The sequence below is a fragment of the Maniola hyperantus genome, chromosome 22 (genome assembly GCF_902806685.2).
Source record: "Maniola hyperantus chromosome 22, iAphHyp1.2, whole genome shotgun sequence".
Taxonomy (NCBI): Eukaryota; Metazoa; Arthropoda; class Insecta; order Lepidoptera; family Nymphalidae; genus Maniola; species Maniola hyperantus.
This window is the reverse complement of record NC_048557.2, coordinates 3,769,711-3,790,107: the sequence shown is the minus strand read 5'-3', so window position 1 is coordinate 3,790,107 and position 20,397 is coordinate 3,769,711. Positions and strand designations below refer to the sequence as shown.

The window sequence follows — 20,397 nt, the reverse complement described above, 5'->3', positions numbered from 1 at the left end:
AATATGCTACGTGTGCACTATCAACTTTTAATATGCGTTGACATATAGTATTAAGTTAGCCTAGGACGATCTTGTTCGGCCTAACAAGTACCTAATGGAGTAAGAGCCAGCGCGTGCCAGACCTTCGTTATTTTATAAAAGCTGTAAGTTCCTCTGAATATTGTCCTCAACCATCAACCTCAATCATCAATAGGGACCAATGATCAGCGACTATGAAGTTTGGATCATAGTGGCTTTGGGAGGTAACAGGTAACAAAGGCGTAAAAAAACTTTCTTTGGAATAGTATTAGAAATGACGTCATGCATTGCATGACACCTAGTATCGTGGCAACCCCCTGCTAGACACTCTTAAACTTTAACCCTCTAACAAATAAACCTGGAATAGCGGTGGAATAGTTATACTCTGTTTTGTCTTTTGCCTTCAAATGTCAAATTACTGATGACAGAGAAAGACAAAACAGAGTAGGTATAACTATTCCACCGCTATTCCAGGTTTATTTGTTAGAGGGTAAAACTTTAAGGGCGTCTGGCAGGGCTACACTCTCATTTTTACAATTACTTTTCTGACGAATATTATGTAGCGTCTTCATTAACATCATAGCTATAAACCTTTTGGAACCCTTCGTGTGCGAGTCCGACTTGCGCTTGGCTGAATTTTGGACGACAGGGATTGAACTCCCGATACCTAAGTATCTAATTACAAATTAACTTGCCATTTTTTTACTTAATTATTATGAACAAAATAATATCATAATCGTAAAAATCCGGCCAAGTGCGAGTCATGCTCGCGCAACGAGGGTTCCGTAATATACTCGTATTTTTTCGACATTTTGACGATTTTTCTAGGTCACAAGAACATACTGTACTGTACGTGTTAGAATAAACTAAGGACAGTTATTGGACTGTAAATTAGATTTAAAAATTAATCATCAGTAGAAGTTTAAGCTAGAATAATATTACTTATTAGCCCATAGGCTAGATGGTAGTAGCAATAAAGCTGCCATTTTATAATGGTGCTTTATGGTAGGTAAATAAAAAATTTTTTTGAACGATAATTCAAAAACTATGCATAAAAATAAATAAAAATCTGTTTTAGAATGGACAGGTGAAGGCCTTTAATATGATACCCCACTTGATATAGTTATCTTACTATGAAATTGAAAATACTAATTTTAGTTCATGACCACAATTTAATTTTTTTTGTGTGATGTTACCACAAATTCACGGTTTTCAGATTTTTTCCCCTTGTCTGCTATAAGACCTACCTACCTGCTAAATATCATGATTCTAGGTGAACGGGAAGTACCCTGTAGGTTTCTTGACAGACAGACAGACAGAGACAACAAAGTGATCCTATAAGGGTTCCGTTTTTGTTTTTGAGGTACGGAACCCTAAACAAGTATCAAAATGGTTCTTGGGAATGGTTCAACGCTCAAGCACACAGAGACTATTGTAGTGTGCGTCAATACTTCACCGTTCTACAATCGAGTAGATTTAACTTGCGCTAAATGGTTCCCAAAGCGCCACACCCAGACCCTCCAACATACACTCTACACAAAGCACACCACTCGCTGTCTGTTGTCCTGAGCTTCTCCTGAGCCTCCTCCGGCGGCGGAGTGAGACATGCGGCTCACGAACATGATAAAGGCAATTCACCAGTGGTAGTGTGAGCTCTCATATGCTTCATTACACTACTTTTATGTGCACATTTGTATTCACATATCTTACAGGAATATGGCTTATCGCCAGTATGGGTTCTCATGTGCGACACTAGACTACTATTTGCTGTACATTTGTAATTGCATAACTTACACGCGAAAGGTTTTATACCCGTGTGGGTTCTCATGTGCGACACTAGACTACTATTTGTTGTATATTTGTAATTGCATAACTTACATGCAAAAGGTTTTATACCCGTGTGGGTTCTCATGTGCGACACTAGTCTACTATTTGTTGTACATTTGTAATTGCATAACTTACATGCAAAAGGTTTTATACCCGTGTGGGTTCTCATGTGCGACACTAGTCTACTATTTGTTGTACATTTGTAATTGCATAACTTACATGCAAAAGGTTTTATACCCGTGTGGGTTCTCATGTGCGACACTAGTCTACTATTTGTTGTACATTTGTAATTGCATAACTTACATGCAAAAGGTTTTATACCCGTGTGGGTTCTCATGTGCGACACTAGACTACTATTTGTTGTACATTTGAAATTGCATAACTCACATGCAAAAGGTTTTATACCCGTGTGGGTTCTCATGTGCGACACTAGACTACTATTTGTTGTATATTTGTAATTGCATAACTTACATGCAAAAGGTTTTATACCCGTGTGGGTTCTCATGTGCGACACTAGTCTACTATTTGTTGTACATTTGTAATTGCATAACTTACATGCAAAAGGTTTTATACCCGTGTGGGTTCTCATGTGCGTCACTAGACTACTGTTTGTTGTACATTTGTAATCGCATAACTTACACGCGAAAGGTTTTATACCAGTGTGGGTTCTCATGTGCCTCACTAGACTACTATTTGTTGTACATTTGTAATCGCATAACTTACACGAGAAAGGTTTTATTCCAGTGTGGGTTCTCATGTGCTTCACTAGACTACTATTTATTGTACATTTGTAATCGCATAACTTACACGAGAACGGTTTTATTCCAGTGTGGGTTCTCATGTGCGTCACTAGATTACTATTTGTTGTACATTTGTAATTGCATAACTTACATGCGAAAGGTTTTATACCAGTGTGGGTTCTCATGTGCGTCACTAGATGGCTATTTGTAGTACTTTTGTAATTGCATAACTTACACGCAAAAGGTTTTATACCCGTGTGGGTTCTCATGTGCAACACTAGACTACTATTTGTTGTACATTTGTAATTGCATAACTTACATGCAAAAGGTTTTATACCCGTGTGGGTTCTCATGTGCGACACTAGACTACTATTTGTTGTATATTTGTAATTGCATAACTTACATGCAAAAGGTTTTACACCCGTGTGGGTTCTCATGTGCGACACTAGTCTACTATTTGTTGTACATTTGTAATTGCATAACTTACATGCAAAAGGTTTTATACCCGTGTGGGTTCTCATGTGCGTCACTAGATGGCTATTTGTAGTACTTTTGAAATTGCATAATTTACACGCGAAAGGTTTTATGCCAGTGTGGGTTCTCATGTGCCTCACTAGACTACCATTTGTTGTACATTTGTAATTGCATAACTTACACGAGAAAGGTTTTATTCCAGTGTGGGTTCTCATGTGCCTCACTAGACTACCATTTGTTGTACATTTGTAATTGCATAACTTACACGAGAAAGGTTTTATTCCAGTGTGAGTTCTCATGTGCCTCACTAGACTACCATTTGTTGTACATTTGTAATTGCATAACTTACACGAGAAAGGTTTTATCCCAGTGTGGGTTCTCATGTGCCTCACTAGACTACTATTTATTGTACATTTGTAATCGCATAACTTACAAGAAAATGGCTTATCGCCAGTGTGAATTTGCATAATATGCCTCTTCAAATGACATGAATATTTACATTTGTACTGGCAAATCTTGCAAGTGAACCGTCTTACTTTAGCGTGAGTGTTTATGTGTTTAACGATGAGACTTTTTCGTGTAAATATTTTTCGACAAAAATCACAAATGAACCCTCTTGCCTCAGTGTGTGAACTATTTCGTAACGAACATTGTATATTAATGACATTCTTCAAACAATCAGTTTTACTTTGTACAGTTTTCGATACAATTACTTGTACTGTATTAGTGTCTGGTTCAACATATTCTGTTGTAGAGACGTCATCGTGACTTGTTGCCTGATAAGGGATATGTTTAGATACAATGTTTTGATTTAAACAAGACCTAACAGCTGTTCCGTCTCGTCTTGGTCTAACTTTGTTAGAGAAAACATCATTTAATTTGACAAAACAATCTGTTAATTTGTTGTTACGGCCACTGACGGTTGTGTCGGCTTCTTCAGTTGGAGGCACTTTCATTTCGTTACTCGCGGGCAGAGGAACGACTGAAATGAAACATTTTAATTATTTCCTTGTTCATAAATGTCATCATCATCATCATCATCAACCAATAGACGTTCACTGCTGGACATAAGTCTCTTGCAGGGACTTCCACACGCCACGGTCTTGCGCCGCCTGGATCAAGCGGCTCCCTGCGACTCGTCTGATGTCGTCCGTCCACCTAGTGGGGGTCTTCCAACGCTGCGTCTGCCGGTGCGAGGTCGTCATTCTAGCACCTTGGGACCCCAACGTCTATCGGTTTTACGAACTATGTGCCCTGCCCATTGCCACTTCAGCTTCGCAACCCGTTGAGCTATGTCGGTTACGCTAGTTCTCCTACGGATTTCCTCATTTCTGATTTGATCACGTAAAGAAACTCCGCACATAGCTCTCTCCATCGCCCGCTGAGTGACTCTGAGCTTTCTTATGAGGCCTATTGTTATAAATGTGTAAAATGTCAAATGATAAATAATGCTGTATCTCACCTAAGGTCTGAGCAGAATGTGCCGAAGGGCTGGGGCCTGCCTGCCTGTGAAATAATCAGAATGTATCTAGAGTGTACTGGGGAGCCACCAGCCAGCAAGTAGCTGTACTGCAGGTTAGAGAAAGGAAAAGAGTATTATGATTTCTGATACTAGTATGAGAGTATCGTACCCATACCCTTCAGTGAGTATAAAACCTGGTTGAAAAGAAGAAAGAAAGAAAGAAAGAAAATGCATTTATTTGTTGTTGGTGTCACAGATAAAAACAAAGTATAAATGTAACATGTTCATCTGTGACACCACCCCGAATGGGTGTACAGCTCAGCATAATGCCCGAAATGTAAAGGTTGCATGAACTAACACTAAAAGAGCATTCCCAACAATGGACTAACACAACAGACTGTAGCCAAAGAGGCTTTTCCTAACATAGACAAACAACAAACTATCAAACTACTCTGCCTGGAAGGTGGTGGGACTAATAACAGGGCATAGCCCACTAAAGAAACACCTTTTCGTTATAGGTGTCACCGACAGTCCTCTGTGCAGGGCCTGCATGGAGGTCGATGAAACACCGGCGCACGTGCTCCTAGAGTGCACGGGCGTGACAGAACAACGCAAACGCATTTGGGTTCCCCAACCTCACTCCATGAAGCCCTCGGCAACCTGGGCGGTCTATTCGCCTTCTGGAGCGAGCTTGGATGGCTGGAGAGAAGACTTCGGCGGGGACGGGCGATGAACGCACAACAGACGGAAACGTTTAAGAAACTTCAGTCTAGTGCTGACGTCACTAAAATGGCGGTCACGCGCATTAGCAATTTGCGGGACTTATACTGGGCAGCTATACTGACTTGTTCCCAGTGATGAGTGAAGAGTGTGAAGTGCTAGAGCTTACAGCTGTATGAGGCTTGCATACTTGTGACGTGTCACATTCAGCATCACTGTCACCATTCTGCCAAAAAAAATAAAAAATAGTGTAACTTTAACACACGATTGATCATTGAACTAACATTGAGAGGGATTCAATTTTTAATGTTAAAACTAATAGGTTAAGATTTAAATGTATGGCAATTATACTGATTCTGAGCACAACCTAATTTTAGAGTATTCGCATACTCTTCTTACTAATGTAATATGAAAAGGACAGACGCAGTTTGACAGTTTTAAATTTTATTTTTAGATGGTAAAACCCATGAATTTAGCGCACAGTCGCGAGCCTACTGTTTAAATTTGTAGCGTGCACTAAAATTTTGAGTCTTTAAATGTAAAGTTCATGTTCTGTCCCTTTTTAGCATTGTTAAAAAGAAAAGGATACAGATTTAGTTTAGAGAAAGACAATGGAATTGGTGCCAGTAACTAAATAACATGTCGGCCAAGAAGCTGCTGCTGTTCCTGACGGCAATCAGTATTGAACGGGAACTATAACATAGGGGTGATCACAATAGATCGGCAACGGTTAACGTGATACAGGGTCTGGACTCTGGAAGAGCCCTGCACAGCCGCTAATCACCAAGAAGAACAAGAATAGCACTAACTACTTGATACGTAGATACAGTAATAGGTGTAGGTAGTAGTAATAGGTAGATACAGGAACGTTTGCTTTCTCATTCACACTAAAAAGAGAGCACAGATAAAGTTACTAATGTGATAAACAGAGACGCAGCTAACCCATTTTTTGTCCCTTATCGTGTTACTGGTTTTTTTCAAGAATACATACAACTTACATACAAGGCATGCAACTTTAGTTGCGATATAAACTTTGAGAATTCGTGGAGTAATTGTATTTCTCATGAGTTATTTTCTTGTTTTCACATAAAAAACGTTTAATACAAATATTGTTGATCGGTTAATACAAATATTGACTACTAAACAATGGTAATAATTGTCGTGTTATTCATCGTTACGTCTCATACACTCGCGGTTACACAGTACTTAAATCTACCTATTATTCTATCTACGACTTGATACCACATCAATAAAAGATGGCAGCCTCAAAACAACTGATCAGTTTGGCGGCCATTTTCAGCGGAAGTGACGTGTGAATGTTATTTCCACTGAAAATAATCTGCAAGCTATCTCTCAAGTCACGCCTAAACAATTTTTATTTCAAAAATTCATTCCCCTCCACTAGTAAACAAGGTAACATATGATTATGAACTTACAAGTTGATGAAACTGTATAATAATGGAAAACTATCTCACCTCGACATTTGCACTCATATTATGTTTCATATTGAGAGCTTTGTAAAGAGCTTCATCCATTGCTCTTGCTTCCACCATAATGCTATAGTCGGATATGTCTTCATCATTAGAAGTTACAAACTCATCTTTGATATTGTCTGCATTGTTCTCATGTTCATTGACCACATCTATGTCCTCATCAACCGACATAAAGTCATCACTTCCTTCAGTTTTCACTAAAACTTGGTAGCCTGTTTCCTCTAATAATTCTGTTTGTTTGTCTTCTAAGGGCTGTTCTAGTATGTGTAAGTCACAGTGGCCAGGTCCTAGCGTTGTCAACACCATATTACTCTTTAGTTGGTGTTCTGTGCGGTTTATCATTTGGATATGTCGTTTTGTTATCTGTTGAGAGACAAGTTAAAATGTTCAATGTGTATAGTACAAAGACATGGATATAACACAAGTTCAAGAGCTAAGCTGCAACTAATAAGTTCACATTATGTATTAAGTACTCACTAATTCATGTTTTCCAACTAAGTCCATCATCAGTGCACGAGCTCTCAAGCTCTTGTCTCTAAATCTACTAAAGCTTATCAATCTCTGAGCACATTGTACACAAAGTGTCTGTTTTAGGTTTCCTTGATCACACGGCTGAAACAACACAATTAAAGTAATCAGACATTCCTTAAATAATCCCGTTTTGCCATGCACTGTTTACAGATTTATCAAAAGCATTTGACAGTGTACAGCGAGGTAGGTTCAATCTAGGGATTCAACTTTAATATACATGGCTCTATCCTGTGTGTGTATACTATACATAACAACATCATAGATTAACAACTTACAGGATGTCCGGTTAACTTTTCATATGCTTCATCCAATTTGAGTTTATTCATTAGAAACAGCTTGCTGTCAGTGTCTAGGCATATCATGCAAACCTGTAAATGCATATATAACTTAGTTACTTCTACATTACTGTTTCCATACAATGCTGCAACAGGTGAGTAGAAAAGAGACAAATTCAGAACCAATGTGTCTTAGCTATGCTTAGCTTATGAGTTACCTGCACCGTTGAAGGAATAGCACCAGTACCAATTTGCCTTAAGCCGCTTTCTGTTATATAAATGTCATCATGTAGAAAGTGTTGCGAGCAGACAACAGCAGAGTCTGATAGGTGACTGTCATGTTTGCCGAGGGCTCTGAGCCAAGCAGCACGGAGATGCAATTGCCTGGGGAAACTGGAAATTACCTTTTATGTTAAATACATAATAACAGCCTGCACTAAAGTGATTTGTTTTATGCAGTACACACACTTCATAACCCCTTGAAAGCTCTTGCTTTGCTGCAAGTGAGCTGCAGGACAGTGTTTCAATGGTGCTCATTGGTCAGTACCAATGCTCAGACCAGCAGTCGCACAGAACCACAACACAGAACTGACTACCTACCTACACAAATGTGAACTTGTTACTCGACTATGGTTACGATTACGACTTGCGAGTTCAAATCATCATAACTATGAGTATGATGAACTTAAATAATACAAGTATACGCCACTGAACTCACCCATGAAAACTAATCTCCTTCCCTGTTCCCTCTGATACATTGTCCGAAGTGTGTTTGCAGAAAGGCACACAACACCGCATTTTCGATGTTTATTGTTTTGCCTTGAATGATGAATCTCAAGCTCGAAACAGTAGGTATTAAAAACTCTGGTCGGTGTCTGTGAGCTTTTGGCGGTGGACCCCACCACAGAGTACATTATATATGACCGTGGACCCCAAGTGAGTGAAGGGCCCAAATCAAACACTGTGATTCGCCACAAGCTCGACATAAATATTAAATTTTTTTTTTTAATATTTAAATTTATTACAATAAAACTTAAAGCTAGCCTTATCTAATTACTATATAAATCATGACCGCGTGGAATGGTGCCAAGAATACTGGCTGCATTTCCGCGCTGGACAGTCAGGCTGATCCGTTGCGCAAAAACTGAGCCAGCCCTTCTGTCACCAGATGAGGCTATTAATCGCGGTGAAATGTCTCGTAAATTAAATATTAAATTCAATTTTTTATAACCACATGCGATGCTATTTTTTTTTGTTTAATTTATTTTACGGCCCTGGATAACAGTCCTTTAAGGCCTCATGCGATGCTAATAATTGCTAGTCCAAAGAGTATTATCAAAGAGGTATTATAATATACAGAGGAGATAGAATGCTAGTCTTTTTTAGTTCCGTGGAATTCTGACGTTTCTTAATGTTACCAGAGATAAAACAATTCCCACAAAGAAGAAAACTTTAAATATTGTACATAGGTAAAAAGTACATAAATCAATTGCCGCATGTATGTACGATCATCACTTGAGAACAAATCAAACGATTTGGCCGATTTTTTGAAGAATTTCTTAAAAAATCCTGAATCATAATCAAAGCGTGTACTTTTAGGCACATCAAGATGATTAAAATTGAAAGGAACTAATAATAAACTTAGAAATGTTCAACATATAAGTCAAGATTACATCCTCAAATCAACCGATCCCATTGCTGCCAGTTTCCACTTTCCACTGATAAAGATTGCACCCTATTTTAGTGCAAACTGCGAAGTTATGTCTTAGGGCTTTTTATATTGATAGGGATTTAATGTAATTTGGGGTAAAATCGAACTTCATGTGGTTACACTGTTTTTCATATAACTCCCCTGCGGCCCTACCGCGGTTGTTTGACAGCTACAATGTCATGATCGCAATCATCTCTGATTGGTTAATGCTCGATCACTATTGGCCACAATGCATTGTTGCAACAAGAATCGCACAAATTACGCCAATCAGTACGATTGAGATTGTAATAATGATTGATGCAGGTTTTAGACAATCGCCCTAATGTATAAAAATGACAACGTCAGAATTCCACCGAATTAAAAATCCTTAGATGAAATACTATCTCTACGTAAAAATCAGAGTGTGATATATAGGTACCTATGTGTGCCACGTATGCCATAATACCTTAAGGCTTAGGGTAACCTTAGCTCAATAGTTTCCGGATCTTGGATGAATCCAAGATTATGAGAGTTATGTTTTTTATTAAGTAGTTAATAAGGTGTTCTTAGATGTTACTAAATATTTTACAGTAGGATAAACCATTAATTCCATTGAACTATCGAGATCGACTCACAATGTTTGACGCGTTTTTAAAGTTACCCATAGCTACTGTACCAACTGGATTGGTGGTTCATACTTCATACCAATATGTTGTTGCCCCACTAGTTATTTTTCATAAAAATCTGGTAGCACCGGAAACGTCAAAAATGTTGTTGTTAATTTCTGGTCGGTGTTGTTAATTAAAAACACAGAGTACATTATATGATTAAAAATACGAGTAGGTATTGGTAGATAACTATAAAATTTAATTGAACTTCAGCGATCAGTAATAATTTAACTTAGTTTTCCTACTTGCTTCTTTTGAATTTATAAAGAAATAAGAAATTTACTTATCTAGGATTGTGTTTGATTTAAATTAAACAGAGGGAAGCAATATAATGAAGGCTTTTTAACCGTTTAACCACCTGCCGTGTCTAAATAATTTCATTCTAAGTAGCCGAGAACTTAATTTGAGCCGAGTATTTTTAATTACCTACATTTACTAACATGAACATAGAAAGTGCTGCTGTAAACATTTTGAAACGGGGTGTGGATTTAGATACTAAGAAACGGTACACTGAAGCTCTTGTGTGCTATCAGGAAGGATTGCAAGTATTAGTTGATAAGTTGAGAGGTAAGAACCTATGCACCCGCCTTTCTTTGACTGTACAGTGTACCTTTTATAATTTTTAGGGTTCCGTACCTCAAAAGGAAAAACGGAACCCTTATAGGATCACTTTATAGTCTGTCTGTCTGTCAAGAAACCTACAGGGTACTTCCCGTTGACCTAGAATCATGAAATTTGGCAGGTAGGTAGATCTTATAGTTGACATTTGGGGAAAAATCGGAAAACCCTGAATTTAGGGTTAGATCACACAAAAAAAATTAAATTGTGGTCATGAACTAATAATTAGTATTTTCAACTTTCAAAGTGAGTGACTATATCAAGCGGGGTATCATATGAAAGGTCTTCACCTGTACACTCTAAAACAGATTTTTATTTATTTTTATGCATCATAGTTTTTGAATTATTATCGTGTAAAATGTCGAAAAAATACGACTGTAGTACGGAACCCTCATTGCGCAAGCCTGACTCGCACTTGGCCGGTTTTTTTGAAGTTCAAACAACAAAATGCAGCTAATAGTACATTCACAAGTAGGTTTACATTCAGAACAAATGTTGGTCAATATGTAACTGAATGGACGAAGGTATTGTGGTTTCCTCCATGCATCAAAGAGCATATAAGCCGTCTGTCCCGGTTATTATCATTAACATCTGATATTAATATAAAAGTTGAACTTGAGTTTGAGTTGTATGTGGAGGACCTGGTACCCATGATATTTACTGTCACAAGAAAACCCCTACTAAGTGCTCATAATGTGATTTGTTGATAGTGTTCACAAGCTCACAACCCTTTAACAATGAGAAATACAACAAAGAGAGGGGATACAAACTGACTCATTTAAGTTTGTACCCTGGGTTATGGTTGTAAAATATATTATTTCCTAGTTGTATTAAGTGATATTTTACATGTAGTATGAAAAATCAATCTTACAGACATGCTTCTCATATAATTTTGTATAATATGAAAAGAAAATTGTGATAAACTAAATTTTCTAATTTCTTAAGTAGATTAGTAATTTTTTTAATAGGTACTAATTTCTAAATGAGTAAACATGGCTGATTCTATTGTTTTCAGTCTCTATGCTAAGCTAAAATGACCATGTTATCCTTTTCTGCAGAGAGCATTATGAAAGTGACAGCAATTCATTTAGACACATACTTACTATTAGACTACATATTTTTAATTTATAGGTGAAAATGACGAGAACAATAAGAACTATTTGAGGAAAAAGGTAGAAGAATATATGAACAGAGCGGAGGCTATAAAGAAACTGGTGTTGAAGCAGAAAGAGGAGGGAAAGTTCCATGAACAGGTGCACATAGAAAATGACTCAACGGGTCACGGGTATAAGACACTGTTCGGAAGGTTTCTTGACGAGGAGGTGGAGTATGTGGTTGTTGAGGACCCTTATATTAGGAGTTTTCATCAGGTGAGGATGTATGGAAGATTTCTTTGAACAATAGCTAGAGTGGAGTTTTTTAAATTACCCTCGACCCCCAAACTAGGTTAACCCGTGTCATGGGGTCAGTCTCTGACCAGATGTGCAATGACAATGATTATTTTTTGTATTTTAGAGTGTGTATGAGCATAATTGTTGGGTACACTAGAGGCAGTCTAAAGAAATGAATTTGTCATAACAAAAATTGCCAAAGTAACAGGTGCCTTTAGTCCGTTTAGACCACTGTCTGTTTTTTTTTTTTGTTTTCGTAGGAACTGTTTGATTTTCCGGGCCAAAAAGTTGCCTATGTCCTTCCCCGGGATGTAAGCTGTACCAATTTATGTCAAAATCTGTTAGACAGGCTGTGAAAAGCTAACCCTTTCCTCGAATGTAAGCTTTTGACAAAAACCGTTAAACAGATGAGCTGTGAAAAGCTAGCAGGCAGACACTCTTTCGCCTTAACTATAATATCAGTAAATCAAATCAAATCAAATGGTTGCATTTGTAAGATGATATAGTGGTGATAATTTTTACACAAACTTAAAAATTTAAGCTATGAGGGTTCCAAACGCGCCCAAGTCTGAGAAGAGCCCACAACAAACAGTATGGATTCAGTGTAATAAATGAATGATTTCATACTTTACAGTGTCAAAACTTCCTCCGCCTGTGTGAATTACTAGTGAAATCCTGTGACAATTTGAGACGAATACAGCTAAAAACGAGTACAGATGGAAAATCTGAAGGCAACCAGAAAGAGTGGTTCTACAACCTAAAGAATGACTTGCAGAAGTATGGAACACAGCTCATAGTGATGTACTCTGATACATTGCATGACAGACAAATTATGTGAGTATAATTCTTGCATTACATACACGGGCGATGGATAGAGCTATGGAGTTTCTCTACGTGATCAAATCAGAAATGAGGAGATCTGTAGGAGAACTAGAGTAACCGACATAGCTCAACGGGTTGCGAAGCTGAAGTGGCAATGGACAGGGCACATAGTTCGTAAAACCGATAGACATTGGGGTCTCAACTCTCAAGGTGCTGGAATGGCGACTTCACACCGGAAGACGCAGCGTTGGAAGACCCCCCACTAGGTGGACGGACGACATCAGACGAGTCGCAGGGAGCCGCTGGATTCAGGCGGCGCAAGACCGTGGCGTGTGGAAGTCCCTACAAGAGACCTGATTAATCTGTCTGCTGTTAAGCAGACAGCGCGGTCACTATCGTCAAGAGAAGCGCAAAACGGACTCATATGGAAAAACCTGGAGGAGGCGTGTGCGTTAGAAGACGCGCTGATCGTAAAGGAACTAAAGTGCGAGATTTAAATTGATTGTTAAATGTAAATTCAACACTAAAGGCTTTATTTATTTATTTAAGTAATAATCTAATGTTGAATGATGCATATTTTTTCCAGTTTAAGTTCGGGCTGGATTATCAAGATAGGCAGAGGTCTAGACTTCTACAAAGCACCGAGCAATAAGTTCTGTCTAGGCGTATACGATCTAGACATGCGGCAGTGTCACGAGACTACCGTCGACATAGTGCATTCAAAAAATGTAAAACAATCATATGGATAATAAATAATAATATTTTTTAGTCTTTTTTCACTAAACTAAGATTTTGATTACCAATAGGAACTAGGTTATTACAATTTGACATTACATCTATAGAGTGAACTTTGACTTAGCTCAGACTTAAGACAAGACACTGTTATATCGCTGACATAAATCTGTCTCGTTTTAATTGAAACAAGAATACAAGAATACATCGTACAAGAATAGAGAATACTTAGATTTTGCTCCGACTTAAGTCGGAGCAAAATCTAAGTATTCTCTATTCTTGTACGATGGTACGGAACCCTTCGTGTCCCAAGTCCGATTCGCAATTGACCGATTTTTATTATTAAAATATAAAAACCACCTCCGAACCTACAAAACTACTACTGACTAGTCTGGCCAACGAAAGTAGATTGAAAAAGCGCGGCAAATTCAAAACATGTCAGTATGACAACCCCAAAATTCGTAGATAGAGCATACAAAATTAGTGTAACAGACCGGAATAAAATAATTTGATAGAACTGAATTGAAAATTAGGAATAATTCTGTACCTATCACATTAGGTTTTTACTTTTTTTACTAATTTTGGAGCTGACAGTATGTCATACCTACTGATATTTTTTGAATATGCCGCGCTTTTTCAGTCCACTTTCGATGGCCAGTGTGGCCAGCTACGAGCTCATGTTTTCGTTTAGTAAGTAGTTGCTCACTTCTCACTAAAAATCTTCTAAGCTCAAATCAAGAAATTCAACATTATTCTGCTGGGATTACGTACACGGATGATACGATCTCCACGTGAGTAGCCGGCTTAAAAAGTTAGACCAAGGACAAAAAAAATTGTCTTTGATTAGCAGAGTCCCCGGAAATGTTTAACACAACTTTTGTCAATGATCAAACTCACCGACCAATCAAACTTCAATTCAACCAGCGGAAGAGAAGTACCCATCAAATGAGTATCAAGTACCTACCTAATTATTATTGTTTCCCAAGTTACAACATTGAAATAAATATTGTGCTTATATTTCCAAGAAGTCTACTGTCCACAGAGTACACTGAATATAGCGGACAGGGGTTCTACTGTCCAACAACATTGTACCTACTTCAATTCTTTTGCAGAACAAGATACAAGTTAGCTCTGTTTTTAGTTTTTACCGTTAATTGCATACTTTATACACGATCGACTTTCTAGCCACAATATCTACAGCGCTTAGTGAATTTTGTAATTTTCAATCATGGACATCGAGAGTGTTGCAGTAGACATTATTAAACGAGCTGTGGATTTGGATACTAAGGAACGTTACACGGAAGCTCTTGTTGTATATCAGGAAGGATTGCAAGTGCTAAATGAAAAGATAAGAGGTAAGCCAATCATCAACACCCCATCGCCGGCACAGTATTGAGTACGGGTCTCCTTGCCTTCTCTTTGTATTTCCTTGTTCGTAACTAACCACGGTCGAAGCTTCCCGTCAGACCAGACTTGAGTCAATTTCATCATCATCTCAAGCCATGATTGGGCCAGGGTTTAGCCATAGCCTACGCTGGTCAAGTGCAGATTGGCAAACTTCACACATCTTTGAAACCATTATGGAGAACTCTCAGGCATGCAGGTTTCCTCACTATGGTTTTCTTCACCGTTAAAGCATGAGATATTTTACACTTTGTGTATAGTGTATGTACTTATGAGGGGTTGGCACAACATGTCTTCAATTAGCTTATCTATCATCCCTCATCCGGCAATGCAATATTCACCCATATCCTCGTTCACGCAATGTTAATATTATCTAAATGGAAAAGGTGACTGACTGACTGACTGACTGACTGACTGATCTATCAACACACAGCTCAAACTACTGGACGGATCTGGCTGAAATTTGGCATGCAGATAGCTATTATGACATAGGCATCCGCTAAGAAAGGATTTTTCAAAATTCAACTGGGGATGAAATAGAGGTTTGTTTATGTAGTCCACGCGCACGAAGTCGCGAGCATAAGCTAGTTTAAATATATAAAAGGAATTAAAGCTGACTGACTGATCTAACAACGCACAGCTCAAAGTACTGGATGGATCGGGCTGTTGGGATGCACATAGCTATTATGACATAGACATCCACTAAGAAAGGATTTTTGAAAATTCAACTGGAGGAAGTAACAGTCATAAGCTATTTAAAAATATACTTTCAAGAGATTTTTATTTCACGGTGATGAGTCCCAACCCTAATTACAATGATTTTTTTTCTTAAAGCTGAAAATGATGAAAACAACAAGACTTACTTAAGGAATAAAATAGAAGAACACTGGAACAGGGTGGCTGCTATAAAGGAGCTGATACAAAAGGGGAAAGAGGAGGGAAATTACTGTGAACAGGTGCAAGGAACATTATAAAGATGATAGCTAGAAGAAACCGGCTTTACTCACGTATTTACGTTAGCCCGACTAGTTTCAAACCCATCCGGGGTCCTTTTTTACAGGGACTCAGTTTGCAAATTTTATTATTAGTTCGTGAAGCTGTTATTTCTGGGCAAGCCTTGCTACCAACTTGGTAGCAAGGCTTCGCCAGTAATAATAGCGAATTGGTTACAGTACCAAGTGGTTAAGTGTTCCGATAGATGCAGCATAGAAGCTGATAGATAGGTATGTGTTTAATATACATATATTAATATGCACACCTATCTTCTCAAGGTTCGCCTGTTTCCATCTTAGACTGCATCGTCACTTACCAGCAGGTTGCTTCAAAATGTATTATAGTTCATTCGCGCTTAGAAAATAGTGAATTACCGTTGTCGGCTGGCCTAGCCACGCCCCCCCCCACGTATCAAATCGCCTAAAATTATAAAGGCAAGTTTACGATGAGCACTTTAAAGGCAGTCTTTGGACTTTTGCAATAAATACGAACAATTCTAGTGATACTGATTGAAATATAATATCAATGTGGACTATCACTACCCATATTATAAATGCGAATTTGTGTTTGATTGTTGGTTTGTCCTTCAATCACGTCGCAACGGTGCAACTGATTGACGAAATTTTTTGCATGCGTATAGATAAAGACCTGGAGTGACATAGGCTACTTTTTATCCCAGAAAATCAAAGAGTTTACACGGGATTTAAAAAAAACATAATTCCACGCGGACAAAGTCGCGGACATCAGCTAGTGAACTATAATTATACAATTTTTTTAATACAAATTTCTAAAACAGGTCCACATAGAGAATGATTCCACTGGGCACGGGTACAAGAACCTGATCGGAAGGTTCCTTGATAAGGAGGTGGAGTACGTGCTCATTGAAGACCCTAATATTAGGAGTTTCCATCAGGTGAGAGGATTACAACCCAACTACAGGAGGGTATAAGTTCCGCAAATTGCTAATGCGCGTGACCACCATTTCAGTGACGTCAGTACTAGACTGAAGTGTCGAGCTGATGCTATATTTTTAATTCGGCTGACATCAAAATGACGTCATTTCGATGTTAATGAGACATGGTTCCAGCACAATAGCAATTTGCGGGACTTGTCATCTAGATATTGTCATCATCGAACCCATCGCCGGCTCACTACTGAGCACGGGGCTCCTCTCAGGTTGCTAAAAGCAAAAATAATTTTTCACGTGATTTTTCCTATCTAATTTTGATATTTTGCTCTTTACAGTGTCAAAACTTTCTATTGCTATGTGAATTATTAGTGAAATCCTGTGACAATCTGAGGCAAATACAGTTGAAAACAAACAAAGATGCCAAATCTGCAGCCAACCAGAAGGACTGGTTCTATAACCTCAAGACTGACTTGCAGAAGTACGGCATACAACTCACTATCATATACTCCGATAGTTCGTATTTCAGGCAAATTATGTAAGTAGCATCATCATCATCTCACCCCAACAACGGCCCACTACTGAGAATGGATCTCCTCTTAGAATAAGAATGGTTTATTAGAATGTTGACCACGCTGACCAAGTGTGGATTACACACACCTTTGAGAACTTTATGGAGAGCTCTCTGACATGCAGGTTTCCTTCAGTCAACGCAAGTGATATTTTAATTACTTAGAACACATATACTTATTATAACTGTCATAAGTTAGAAGTAAATTTTATTCAATCAAACCTGGGACCCTCGAAGAGTAAATAGTGGTAAATATATTAAGATCACTGTTTTGACTGATCACTGTTTATCTGATTGACTCTTATTTCTCTTTCAGCTTAAGTTCGGGTTGGATGATCAAAATAAGTAGAGGTCTAGACATTTACAAGGCGCTGAATAATAAGTTCTGTCTAGGCGTGTATGATCTAGACTTGCGGCAGTGTCACGAGACGAAGGTTAACATAGTGCATACTAAAGATATAAAAGGGCATATATCATTAGAGCGTTCGCACCGTGATGCACAACATCACAAAAACCGACGCGGCCGCCTAGGACCACTAGAGGCTAGACGCAGCGATCAGTCAAAGCCACTAGTGCCTAGACGCGGCGACAGGTCGAAACCACGAGTGGCTAAACGCAGCGACCAGTCGGAACCATTAGTGGCTAGACACGGCGAACAGTCGAAACCACTAATGCGCCTAGACGCGGCAACAGGTGGAGACCCCGAGTGGAACTACTTCTGGCGAGACGCCACACAACCAGATTTACCAGATTCTGACTGGTGAAGGTGAAAGACATGGTCTGCCCGCGAAATTCAAATTTAATTTGGCTTTTAGCAATTTGTAAACTAATACGACAAAGTAAGCTTATGGCATTCAAATTGAGCCCTTTAGCAGTATCATCTTCACAGGCTTATTTAAAAATCTTTACTTGAAAGTGTCCAGTTTAAGAAATTAGTCAAAATAATGAGTTTGACGTAAGCTGCTCACAAATTAGTCATTAATTTGACTAATTTCTTAAACTGGACACTTTCAAGTAAACATATATATATAAACCTGTGAAGATGATATTGCTAGGGGCGAAATTCGAATGCCATAAGTCTACTTTGTAGCATTAGTTTACAAATTATGAATAACTAAATTAAATTTGAATTTCGCGGGCTCACCCGTGTCTTGGGCCTTAAGTCCGTATCAGTTCTAGTTAAAGGCGATGACTAGTTGTTAAAACCACTAGTGGCTATACGCGGTGGCGACCAGTCGAAACCACTTCTGGCTAGACGCATTCAAGTAGGAATCTCATTTCATTATTATTCTTGTATCAAAGTTATTGGACCAAGTTTGTTATAAATATAGTACGCAACAGGTCGAGATGGCAATCTTGGTATGAGGCGAGGGGACGCCCCGCACACCCGCACAGCGCCCGCGCTCGCCAGCACTGGGTTAGCGCAGGGGCGTGCGGGTGTGCGGGGCGTTCCCACTCCGATTGCTATTTCGACCTGTCGCGTACTATAGATATTTATTTGTTTCTTTGTGTTTTAAATCATTTTTAGGAGCTTTTTGTTTCTTAATTTTAATATCTAAAAGTGCTTTTATAACATGTTACATATTTAAACTAGAGATCATGTTAACATGTACTATAGATTCATTTGTATGTCGTCACGATATCATGCGTCCAGAATTTTTATCATTGTTATGTATAACTTTACAAAAATATTTTAGATAAATATGTTTTACTAGATGATGCCCGCGACTTCGTCCCCGTGGATTTAGGTTATTAAAATCCCGTGGGAACTCTGATTTTCCGGGATAAAAAATAGTGTCCTTCCCCGGAACGCAAGCTATCGCTGTACCAAATTTCGTCAAAATCGGTTGAACGAATGGGCCGTGCAAGGCAAGCAGACACACAGACAGACACACACTTTCACATTTATAATATTAGTATGGATAACAAGTTTGGACATAATATACTCGTACTTTTGTAAATCATTCATAAATAATTATGATAGATAAAAAAGAGATTTAAAAAAATCATTTATCAATTAGTTAGTTATCAAGTGCCTTCTTTATAAGATAATATTAATTATATTGTGCTTTAGTTCATATTATGTTAGGCCACTACGATCCGCTGGGTGACCGAGTATTTTGTACTGACAACTTTTTATCTCAATGTAAAGGATCAAACTAGAAACTGTTCGCTTTTAATGCTGGACACATACTCGTTTCACAAATTGCTCTGTAAACGCCTTATTGTAGCTTAGTATGAGTTTAGTCATCATACATCTCGACAACGTTGATAGATTTTAAATATCGAAACACTATAACGTCAAAAAGCAAAATTGATCTATTGTAGGTCAGTTTTTACATCTGTCAGTTTGCCCTCTCGCACACATTATTGTTTATATGCATACAGCATAGGCTTAAGAAACAAGTTCATATGTAACTGGCAGATGACAAAAACGCAAACTTAAAACGGCCGCTCTATAATCTGCGTTGTTATAAGACTTGAGTTGGTCCACATCTCTACATAGTATAAAATAAAGTCGCTTCTCGCGTCTGTATGTATGTATGTATGTATGTATGTATGAACGCGTAGATCTTTTAAACTACGCAACGGATTTTAATTCGGTTTTCACCAATAGATAGAGTGATTCAAGAGGAAGGTTTATAGCTATAGTTTAATTCTAAAAAAGTTAGAGATCCCTAGAGAAATTGAAGTAATGTGCATTAGGTCGGAAAAAAATCCTCTCATTTGAGAGCTTCCGAGGCAATGACACCACATTAGTATCTACGTTGCACCCATGCGAACGCCGGCGCACAACAAACAACAACGGCGGAAACAAGCTGCCTAATGAAAATCGGTACTATTGAATGTGCTACTTTAAACCAAGAAGCAGTAGGTATCGATACTCGAAATATACGTTGTCGTGATGAAATAACTATTGCTAAGTAAATAACATCCACGGATTACAGATTCCGATATTATAATAGACAGATTTGATAATAATATTTTATTGAATTCTGCTGTAAGAGAATTTTGACTAGGTACTTATATTTGGATCATTAAAAAATAAAACATGTTTTTA

At 38.2% G+C, this 20,397-nt stretch overlaps 2 protein-coding genes across 4 annotated transcripts; one reads left to right on the top strand and one right to left on the bottom strand.

The window, feature by feature from the left end:
• Positions 1 to 48: 48 nt before the first annotated feature.
• Positions 49 to 8,713, bottom strand: LOC117992697 (zinc finger protein 271-like). 2 transcript variants are annotated; one of them, XM_069506181.1, is made up of 8 exons: positions 8,259 to 8,713; positions 7,759 to 7,933; positions 7,541 to 7,633; positions 7,212 to 7,346; positions 6,717 to 7,097; positions 5,367 to 5,467; positions 4,522 to 4,565; positions 49 to 4,041 (listed from the first exon to the last, which is right to left on the bottom strand). In XM_069506181.1, exons 1-8 carry the CDS (start codon positions 8,336 to 8,338, stop codon positions 1,631 to 1,633), a joined length of 3,420 nt encoding a protein of 1,139 aa, XP_069362282.1. In that variant the 5' UTR covers positions 8,339 to 8,713; the 3' UTR covers positions 49 to 1,630. The 2 variants fall into 2 exon arrangements, with proteins under 2 accessions (XP_069362282.1, XP_069362283.1); XM_069506182.1 differs by lacking the exon at positions 7,759 to 7,933 and having other exon boundaries at positions 8,259 to 8,343.
• A 1,274-nt stretch (positions 8,714 to 9,987) lies between these two features.
• LOC117992696 (MIT domain-containing protein 1-like) lies at positions 9,988 to 18,700 on the top strand. 2 transcript variants are annotated; one of them, XM_069506083.1, is made up of 5 exons: positions 9,988 to 10,465; positions 15,700 to 15,821; positions 16,655 to 16,771; positions 17,104 to 17,303; positions 17,653 to 18,700. In XM_069506083.1, exons 1-5 carry the CDS (start codon positions 10,339 to 10,341, stop codon positions 18,098 to 18,100), a joined length of 1,014 nt encoding a protein of 337 aa, XP_069362184.1. In that variant the 5' UTR covers positions 9,988 to 10,338; the 3' UTR covers positions 18,101 to 18,700. The 2 variants fall into 2 exon arrangements, with proteins under 2 accessions (XP_069362184.1, XP_034836297.1); XM_034980406.2 differs by lacking the exon at positions 9,988 to 10,465 and adding an exon at positions 14,176 to 14,816.
• The last annotated feature ends 1,697 nt before the right edge of the window (positions 18,701 to 20,397 follow it).